This window comes from Eucyclogobius newberryi, unplaced genomic scaffold, assembly GCF_026437365.1.
Source record: "Eucyclogobius newberryi isolate DKJ021-1_F unplaced genomic scaffold, fEucNew1.0.hap1 SCAF_20, whole genome shotgun sequence".
In the NCBI taxonomy this organism is placed as follows: Eukaryota; Metazoa; Chordata; class Actinopteri; order Gobiiformes; family Gobiidae; genus Eucyclogobius; species Eucyclogobius newberryi.
The window spans coordinates 28,468,044-28,478,563 of NW_027315835.1; the positions used below are offsets into that span (position 1 = coordinate 28,468,044).

The following is a 10,520-nucleotide window of genomic DNA, read 5'->3' on the forward strand; positions in this document are numbered from 1 at the left end:
CAGTCCACAAGAGTCTTTTACAGTCCACAAGAGTCTTCTACTGTCCACAAGAGTCTTCTACTGTCCACAAGTGTCTTCTACTGTCCACAAGAGTCTTCTACAGTCCACAAGAGTCTTCTACTATCCACAAGAGTCTTTTACAGTCCACAAGAGTCTTCTACTGTCTACAAGAGTCTTCTACTGTCCACAAGAGTCTTCTACTGTCCACAAGAGTCTTCTACAGTCTACAAGAGTCTTCTACTGTCCACAAGAGTCTTCTACTGTCTACAAGAGTCTTCTACAGTCCACAAGAGTCTTCTACTGTCTACAAGAGTCTTCTACTGTCCACAAGAGTCTTCTACTGTCTACAAGAGTCTTCTACAGTCCACAAGAGTCTTCTACTGTCCACAAGAGTCTTCTACTGTCCACAAGAGTCTTCTACTGTCTACAAGAGTCTTCTACAGTCCACAAGAGTCTTCTACTGTCCACAAGAGTCTTCTACAGTCCACAAGAGTCGTCTACTGTCTACAAGAGTCTTCTACAGTCCACAAGAGTCTTCTACTGTCTACAAGAGTCTTCTACAGTCCACAAGAGTCTTCTACAGTCCACAAGAGTCTTCTACAGTCCACAAGAGTCTTCTACTGTCTATAAGAGTCTTCTACAGTCCACAAGAGTCTTCTACAGTCCACAAGAGCTAAGTTTGTGTGACATTTGTTGGTTTTCACTTTGGATATTTCTTTCAAAAACAACTTTAATGATGAGACAAACATGTTGAAAGAGAAAAGCTGTGTGTGTCTTTAAAGTGTTGCTGCTCGGTGCTTCCTGCTTCCTCCTCAGATCCACACAGAGCTGTGGGTGTGGCCTGGCTCCTCCCCCTGGCTCCTCCCACTGCTCTCACTCTTTAGTTCCATTTGTGTTAAAGATAAACTCTGAGTCGCTCTGATCCAGCAGAGATGGTGCAGAAAGCACTCGACCAAGAAGCCTTTTTCTGTCCCGTGTGTTTGGATCTACTGAAGGATCTGGTCACTCTTCCCTGTGAACACAGCGACTGTGTCCAACACCACTGGGACAAAGAGGACTGGAAGAAGCTCTACAGCTGTCCTGAGTGTCGCCAGAGCTTCAGCCCCAGGCCTGTCCTCATCAAAAACATCATGTTAGCAGGTTTAGAACAGCTGAAGAAGACTGGGCTCACAGCGCCCCCTGCTGACCGCTGCTATGCCAGACCTCAGGATGTGTCCTGTGATGTGTGCACTGGGAGGAAGATGAAAGCTGTCCAGTCCTGTCTGCAGTGTGTGGCTTCATACTGTGAGAGCCACCTCCAGCCTCATGTGGACCAGCCCAGCAGAACATCTGTGACCTCTGCTCTGTGGACCAGCACAAGGGCCACGACACAGTGTCCTCTGCCTCAGACAGGGCCCAGAAACAGGCATGTCATTGTAACATAAAAATGGATAAACAATTCAAAAAGAGGAATCAAAGAACAGATGAGTCACTAAAACACAGATGTATTACTTTATTACAAGTTAACTACAAAACTATTCACATTTATTAGTTATTTCAGAAAACAAAAAGGAGGCTGCTTAAACAAAACAGTCATTTTATTGTAGTGAACTCTGAGGAAAGTGTAATCAGTCTATTATATATTATGTTAAATGATATGATGTTATATGATATGATATTATATTATATTATAATGATATGGAGTCAGTCTTCTGCAGTGGGGGGCTGTATGTGTGAGGGTCCTTGTCCCCCCGGGGCCTTCTCTGCCTCAGCTTAGGTGTGTTACAGCAGCATCCGAACAGCAGGCTGAACACCAGCAGAGAGATGGTTCCTAAGATGAAGGTCGCTATGACCACAGCACCGCCCAGTGCCCACGGTTCCTGCTGGACACGGAACAGGAACCATTCCACCAAACTCTCAGATGACTCTGGGGGTTTCAGCTCGAAGGAGCTGCAAGAAAAGACAAAACGTGATCATGATGGCTGCGAATGAATCCTTATTTAAAAGTGATTATACGTAGTTACGTGAGGGGCAGCTGCCAAACTACTTCAGTAATATTATTATCACTTATTTCTTAAGCAGAAGGATAAGGTTTAAGTATAAAGTATATCTCCTTCACGGCATATGTGCTACTGCTTTAACCACTCCACCACCGCACAGCACAAAGGGCAGACACTGCAGTGAGTCTGAAGGACTCATGTCCACATCATTCAGATCAATACAACTTTACTCAAGTCATTGTTGCTCCCGTGTCAACTGCTCAAGTGAAAGAAAGTATTTTGTACAAATACTGCATGTGTCAGGTCAAATTGTCAACTCTAAATTGGCCCAATGGACAAGTGTGGAAAATGTGCATATTCTGCTATAACACTTAAAACATTGCATCTGGTTCGTCCAATGCTGTGTCCTTAAATAAATAAATAATACTCAAAGGAGTACAATTGTTTTACAAATGTAGCATTCCACCCCCTCCAGCGGTCAGGCCTCTGTGTCCTCATTCAAGGACAGAGACAAGATGAATGTCCAAACCGACAGTGTAACATGTGGTTTCACCAGAAGAGAGATCACAGACCTAATAAACCAATTCAATTACTCGTTTGTCAGTGCAAGGATCATCACTATGACATCATACTTGCTAAATAAGGATAGCGATTTGTCTGACCAGGAACAGACAATAAGTTTAGATCTACTGACATCTTATTTGTAATAATACGCAATGTTGGTATGATATTTGTTTTAAAGAGTTCAAACAGCCTAATTCTAACCAACAGTTAATGAACACTGAACAAACAGACACTCTTGTCCCCTCAGCTCACCTGTCCACTGACATCCTGCCTCTGTCCACTCACGCCTCACTGACCCCTCACGCCTCACTGACCCCTCACAACTCTGAGGTCGTGAGGACAGAAACCTTCAGCAGCTCGAAACGTTCTTCTGTCCCCGTCTGCTCACGGCCTGTTGCTCTCTGAGGTCTGTGTGTGCAGAGCAGAGCAGTTCCTGGTTCATGTTTAAACAGCAACATGGGCCGTGGGCGGGAGGGAAAGTGAAAACACACCACATTACAGATGTATTTCAATCAAATGTAATTACATATTTAACATCAACAGTCACATGTTGTAGCAGTATCTACAGAAAATATGAATTCATACAAACTAATAAAAACTATTTTAACCAAACATTGTACATTTTTGTAAAACGAGGATGATGTCCTCACCAGGACAACAGGAGGCGCTGTTGTTCTTTATTCAAGCTAAAGCAAATACAGTCTCACTTCATGTCATAAAAAAGCAGATGGAATGTATATTGTACATTTGAGAATGGAACAGGAAGTATGTCCCACACAAGGGTCCAAAAGGTCAAATACTGTAGATTCCAGCCTCACGGCCCAAAGTCACGGCTCGAAAAACACTCTATTCCCACGACTGCAGTCACAGTCTGGATTCAACACTGTTAAGCCGGGGTCACTCCAGCTGCACTCCGGGGGTCAGGCCGGCTGCACTCCGGGGGTCACTCCAGCTGCACTCCGGGGGTCAGGCCGGCTGCGGCTGCGCTCCGGGGGTCAGGCCGGCTGCACTTTGGGGTCGGGCCGTCTGCGCTCCGGGGGTCAGGCCGGCTGCGGCTGCGATCCGGGGGTCAGGCTGGCTGCGATCCGGGGGTCAGGCCGTCTGCGCTCTGGGGGTCAGGCCGGCTGCACTTTGGGGTCGGGCCGTCTGCGCTCCGGGGGTCAGGCTGGCTGCGCTCCGGGGGTCAGGCTGGCTGCGCTCCGGGGGTCAGGCCTTTGGGGGGACTTTGGGGGCTTCTGAGCCTTTGCACTGCAGCAGCTGGTGCAGGAGATCACCACCAGAAAGAGGAAAGCAGCTGAACACAAGAAGCAGCAGCACATTTATGACTCAGGCACACATTTGCTTCAATCTAAACCTTTTACTCTAAACTCTTACCCACAAACAGCAGGAGCACGGCGAAGGCCCCGATCTCCAGAGCCCCGGCCTGTGGAAGTGCCTGCAGTTTGGACCATATTCTGTGGACGATATCGCGCATGTGCTGTTGTGGGTTCATTCTGGTGTTCTGGGTGAAGATGGAGGGAACAAGGCCCCAGCTCCACCTGAAACACACAGTCAGAGTGTGAAAGCAAAGAAAACTTCTCACTCCGCCCGTTTCCACTGGTCTGTGATTAGAGCGGTTACTCTTTACATTACATCTTTAAATATTTACTTGATATTGGGGTGGGTGTGAGTACTAGACACACAGTTATTTCACCACAAAAATCATTATTTCGAAGTAACTAGTACAAGTTCAAAAGTATCAATACCCAGATAATCAATACCAAATCTAGTATCAAAACTGGATATTCTTATGTCCTCCATAAATGTATTTTGTGGTCGTTTCATTCGTTTGTATCAAAATTGCTATTGAGAAAAATGCTATCACAATCAAGCAAATCACAATTGTCGCAGACTTTTGGATCAATATTTAGCACAAAATTTGAAAAATCTAATTGTTTGAACTGAATTAAGTTTCACACATTCTCTATGGAAATTGTGTTTGAATAGTTAGTATTGTGGCAAGTTTTGTCTGTACATAAAATCTGAAATATTCACAGTATAGGGTCAGGGTTAGTACCTCAAATATCTGCAAACTTGATCACTAAATATTCTTACATGAATTATATATTTTTAGTAATCTTTAGAGTAATTTTAAGTAATATTACCCTCAAACAATTGTATTCTTATTAGGGTTTGTCATAACTATCAATACTAAAGCTAATATTAAACTAAAAAAGACCTCCCCGATTGTCCAGAGAATCAGAATTAGTTTAAAACCACATGGCAAAAAAACCCCAAACACATAAAAATAAGAGCATTTTCCTTTACCTTTGTGCTATCAAAGTCGCTTATTAAATCGAGCTGGAAATGTTCATATGGTGACACTAATCCTCGGTCGTGGCGTCTGGGCTGGAGCTCAACTCTCTGACCACGTGTCTCATGTCACACAGATACAGGCGTGTCCAGCTCTTGTCCTGCAAACTCTCTTCACTCTGGGCCCCACTGCAGAGGCACCGCCCAGGCCTTCCCCTTTAATTATAACCAAGGCAGAGCTATTTTGGCCGTGGCATTTGAAGCGCCCTGTCATCATCAGAGGGGCAGCTGTGTGGGTGCTGCTGTCCAGTCTGACAGAGGGGCAGCTGTGTAGGTGCTGCTGTCCAGTCTGACCACCGCCTGGAACACGGTACATATGACGCGCTACATTTTACCAGACTTTACACACCAGAACCTTGATGTGCTTCTTACAGAGCCACTGCTTGGTTCTCATGGCCGTGTGCTTCAGGTCATTGTCATGTTGGATCCAGCCACGCCCCATCTTCAGCCACGCCCCATCTTCAGCCACGCCCCATCTTCAGCCACGCCCCATCTTCAGCCACGCCCCATCTTCAATGCTCTGACTGAGGGAAGGAGGTTGTTTCCCAAAATCCTGGAATACATGCCCCCATTCACTCTCTCCTTGATACAGAGCAGTCGTCCTGTCCCCTGAGCAGAAAAGACCCCCAAATTATGATGTTTCCTCCCCCAGAGCGTGACGTTTCCTCCCCCAGAGCATGATGTTTCCTCCCCCAAAGCGTGATGTTTCCTCCCCCAAAGCGTGATGTTTCCTCCCCCAGAGCGTGATGTTTCCTCCCTCAAAGCGTGATGTTTCCTCCCCCAAAGCGTGATGTTTCCTCCCCCAAAGCATGATGTTTTTGGGGTAACTTGACTGGTGGTGGCTGATCTGTGGAGCCTCAAAGTCCCCTGTGTGCTCCATGTTTTTGGGGTAACTTGACTCGTGGTGGCTGATCTGCGGAGCCTCAAAGTCCCCTGTGTGCTCCATGTTTTTGGGGTAACTTGACTCGTGGTGGCTGATCTGCGGAGCCTCAAAGTCCCCTGTGTGCTCCATGTTTTTGGGGTAACTTGACTCGTGGTGGCTGATCTGCGGAGCCTCAAAGTCCCCTGTGTGCTCCATGTTTTTGGGGTAACTTGACTCGTGGTGGCTGATCTGCGGAGCCTCAAAGTCCCCTGTGTGCTCCATGTTTTTGGGGTAACTTGACTCGTGGTGGCTGATCTGCGGAGCCTCAAAGTCCCCTGTGTGCTGTTAGAAAACCTCGTCCTTCTTCTGCTCTGGTCTCTCACTCCCACAGTTGCTTCGCTCATTCACTGCTGTTTTTTCCCCTCCTTTGCTGCTGCTAAAGACCAGCTGTGCCCGGGCCCCTTTTGCTCCCTTTTTTGTCTTCAGTAACCATGGAGACAAGACGAGGGGTGGAGGGGTATCCATCCGTTTGGTGTCCTGCCAGTTGACGTCTCCAACAACTTATCAGTTTTATTGCCATTGTCAGTGAACAATTCTCAAGCTAGAAACTTTCTTCATCGTTAAGGTGCAATGTGGGAAAATACTCATTATTGTTTATTCATTTGGTGCGCCCCCATAAAATATGTATTTACTTGAAAAGCGCTGTACTTAGGCACAGTGCATGCTGTATTATGCTGGTTGTTATTTCCTCCTCTTCTTTTCCAAATGCAACAGCAAGTGTATAATAATAATAATGAATTTACTTTTACTACACATACTACCGAAACAGTCACGCTATCATCGTTTCTGTCATCGCTACGGCTAATTAGCGTGCGTCGGTGTAATCTTACACTACAACCGCTGATCTGTCCACGCTCACCTGCCACGGAGGGAGAGACTCCAGGAGTCACGTCTACAGTGGCAGTGGTGTAAAGTGTAAAGTGGCGGTTGATATCCAAGTCTTACATTACCGCCAGACTTTATTTCTTCACAACTGAGATCCAGTGGTGTAAATGGCCAGCCGCCGTGAAACGCAAAAGAAGAAGAGAGAAAGAGAGAACATTTTCATCATTCTAATGATGATGTCATCAAGCTAATGATTATGTCATTAAGCAACAACACAACAGTTCACATTGAGTGGGTTTGGTGCTCTAAAGTCTATTGGAATAAATTTTAAGGAATAAAGTCCTGCACCTTTTCAGCCATAAAACACCATAGAAGAAGAAGTTGGCTGCCGCCATTAAAAGCAACAACAACAACAACAACAACAAGACATATTTTGAAGTACAGTAGGTGGCGGTAAATGCACCTTTTCAGTTGGCTGCCGAGCGGCGACAAGAGTCTATCTTTCTAATAACTGTTCGCTAACTGAGACAGTCTAAAAAGCAACATGCCTCCCAAACAAGCAAAAAAGGGCAAGAAAGGAAAAAAGAAAACTGTTGATAATGGTAAAAATGAGTTGTGGGACAGTTTGATCGCTCTGAAAGAAGAGCTGGAGCAGACAAAGAAGCAGAAGCACTACTTTCAACACGAGCGGGACAACGTCATGCGCTCCTGGGACAAGGCAAAAAGACGCCTGGAGGAGCAGCAGACTCTAAACCGCGAGAGGCTCCGGGCGAAGCAGGATCGAGAGAAAAGCCTCCAGGAGGAGATCAAACAAGTCCTTGCGAAGCTGCAGCATGTCCAATTCGAACACAATAATGCCATATCAGAGCTGAAGATCGAGGCTCTGGAGTCTCTGGCCCTAATTGTGAGGGAGTTTACTGAGAAAGAGTTGGCCTTGCACAGGAAAAAAGTTGCTCAACACGCCGCCCTGTTGGAGAAGAAGAGTAACCTGGACAAATGCATAAAAGCTCTGATGCAAAAGCAGAATGAAGAAATGATAAAAATGAGATATGAATATGATCACATCCTCAAACAAATAAACAGTTACCACATGAGAAAGTTCCAGGAGATTATTGATGAGCATGCAAAACTTTTGGAAGAGAAGATGATTGAGAACCTTGAAGAAATCACTGCCAAAATCGGTGTCCGAGAGAAGGAGGTCCAGAGGCAGTGGCAGTCGCTGATGGAGAGAGCCAACACCCTGAGCAAGGAGAACGGCTATAGCATTTTGGAAGGTTACGACAGCGACGGGAATCCAGTAAAACCTCGAGAACTGGATGGCAAGATGCCCAAGTTAAGACTTTTTAAAAAACAACAAGGAAGAAGCAGCTAAAACCCTCTGAAATGATGATACATATTTCTAAATGGATTTTTAATTCCTGTCTATATGTAAGTGTAAAAAATCCAGAATGTATATTCTTCACAAAATTAAACTCAAATTCACTAAATCCTGATGTATACGTTGTAGGTGAGAAAATCATTATAGTGACTCAATATAAATATTTAAGAAACATAAAGAAAGTTACCCAAACTGTAAAAGTAAATTTACATTTAAAGCAAATGTTATGTATATTAGGCACAATCTAAACCAAGAAGCTGCCAAACTATTTACCAATGTAATGATAATGTCACATCTAACCTACAGCGCCACCAGCTGGTCACAGGGCTGCAAGACAACACTAAAGCCAATTCCTTCTGTCGACAAACAAGCTTTAACGGTCCTCGACATGAAACCTTTTCATCATCATCACTGCAGTATTGTGGTCAAATTTAAACATGACGCCAAAAATCCTGCACCACTTTTAAACGTCTTTAGTCAGAGCAGCCGACACCAGATCTACTCCTCAAATCATCTAGTCCCCCTTTCAACACCATCGCTCATGAAACGCTCAAACACAGAATGTTTAAACATGTTGAAATCATGGTTACTGGAGAAACAAACCTGTGACTAGAGTTCAAACATGTTTCTTCTGCTGCTCTTGTCCCGTGTTACATGTTTCACCCAGTCATGTGTGTTTACATGGACTGACAGCACACGTATGCCAGGCTGCCACAGTTTACTGCATGTCCTCCCTTCTCTCTCATCCCCATTTCACACACTGTCCTTTCCTGTCTAATAAAGACTGCCTAATAAAGAAATATCTTCTTTTCTCCTTTTCTCCTTTTCAGCCAAGACTGAAAAGGTATTGCAGTATTTTTGGATGTTGGAGAAAGCTTACAATATGGTTTGGACTTATTTTGTCAGCTTTGTGTGTCTGTGCTTGGTGTGAAGGACGTTTGACTGGGTCAGAAGTCTTCCACTCTGAAGAAGCCTTTATGCAGACAATGGTGCATTGTGGGCGAGAGGCAGCTTTTAATGCTGACTGAGAAGCTGCGTTTACCGCCCCCTACTGTACATGTACGTCTTCAAATGAAGTGTTTTACTGGGGGAAAAGGGGGGGAAAGTAGAGAGAAAGAGAGAAAGAAAGAAAGAAGGAGAGAGGGGAGAGAGGAAAATCTGATTGCAGACAGGATATTCTGTATAGAGGAAATGCACCTGACGTCACTGGTCACATGATCAGAGTAGCGCCGCCCTTGTGGACTGCAAAACCACTGCTCAGATACACGTACACGTACTGTGATGTCGGAACTTTCTTCAAATGATGGACTTTCTGAATCTGCTGCGAGGCTGTCAGACCCTCACAAAGATGTGTGAGATCCAGACCCGTACTCCCTGCAGAAAGTGTTTTCAGCGAGTCGCGGCTCTTCGGTAGTAACAGTGACGCTACCCGGACATACACAATTACTGATCAACAAATGGTCTTCGTACACGGTTGAAGCACTGAAAAGTTACAAGAGCTTGAGCTTGAATTTGCTAAATACATTAACTATGGCGACTTGTAGCCGAGGCAAAATACATTGTGTTTACTGGTGTGTTTACGTGCTACTTGTAGTTGGAGGCACCAATCGTCAGGAAACAACAGACGTTTTCTTTCTACAGAATCCTGAAAAACACGGAGAGGCGGTCGAAATGGCGAGCAGCCATCAAACTACTAGGCTACAAGGCAAATACAAGTGGACAAAATCAGATCGAATTGATAAAGATGATGAACCTCCCAGATATGAAATGTTCACTACACAATCGTGTTGTGGCGTCGTGTGGTGTCCAGTGCTCGCGTTTTATGGCTGCTCGCCATTTCAACCGTCTCTCTGTGTTTTTGGGATTCTGTAGAAATAAACTCTGTCTGTTGTTTCCTGACGATTGGTGCCTCCAATTGCACAGCAAGATTTACCCATCTTGGGTCCAGGATGACTCCAATATTAGCCAAAATGTGCGATCTTTCTGGCGCGTTAACGTGCGTGCTCGTCTTTCTTGCCGTCCACAATGGAGGAAATACTCTGAGCCACGTGACGTCACTGCATTTCCTCTATAGCATCTTCTGATGCTCTCTGTCCAGGAAGGATGTGAGGGTCTCCTTCATTTGGGTTCCTGCACATGTCGGGGTGGATGGGAACCAAGTGGCTGAAGTGGCTAAAAATCCCCTCAGGCAGCCATCAATTGATGTGGAGGTTGAAATAAGCAAATCTGAAATAAAGCCAATTATTAAGAGTCATGTGTTTAAACTTTGTGAATCTTTGTGATACTGGACAGCATCTGTATCAGATACAAAGTAGTGTTGGTCAGTGCAGATCCATGGACATGAACGCGGGGAAGAGTTTACTCGCATGAAGATGGACCACACTGGACTCAGTAGGTCGCTGAGTAGGAGAGGCAAACATCCGACCGGTTTATGTCACTGTCAAGAACCAGAAACTGTTTCACTGTACGGCAGATGAAAGAGAGAGAACTGAATTAGTTT

At 45.2% G+C, this 10,520-nt stretch overlaps 1 protein-coding gene and 1 pseudogene across 1 annotated transcript; one reads left to right on the forward strand and one right to left on the reverse strand.

The window, feature by feature from the left end:
- Positions 1–932: 932 nt before the first annotated feature.
- LOC140368788 (uncharacterized) lies at positions 933–8,014 on the forward strand (annotated as a pseudogene).
- On the reverse strand, positions 3,129–5,031 carry smim5 (small integral membrane protein 5). Its single transcript, XM_072456517.1, has 3 exons — positions 4,851–5,031; positions 3,918–4,081; positions 3,129–3,837 (listed from the first exon to the last, which is right to left on the reverse strand). Exons 2-3 carry the CDS (start codon positions 4,033–4,035, stop codon positions 3,704–3,706), a joined length of 252 nt encoding a protein of 83 aa, XP_072312618.1. The 5' UTR covers positions 4,036–4,081; positions 4,851–5,031; the 3' UTR covers positions 3,129–3,703.
- Positions 8,015–10,520: the final 2,506 nt, after the last annotated feature.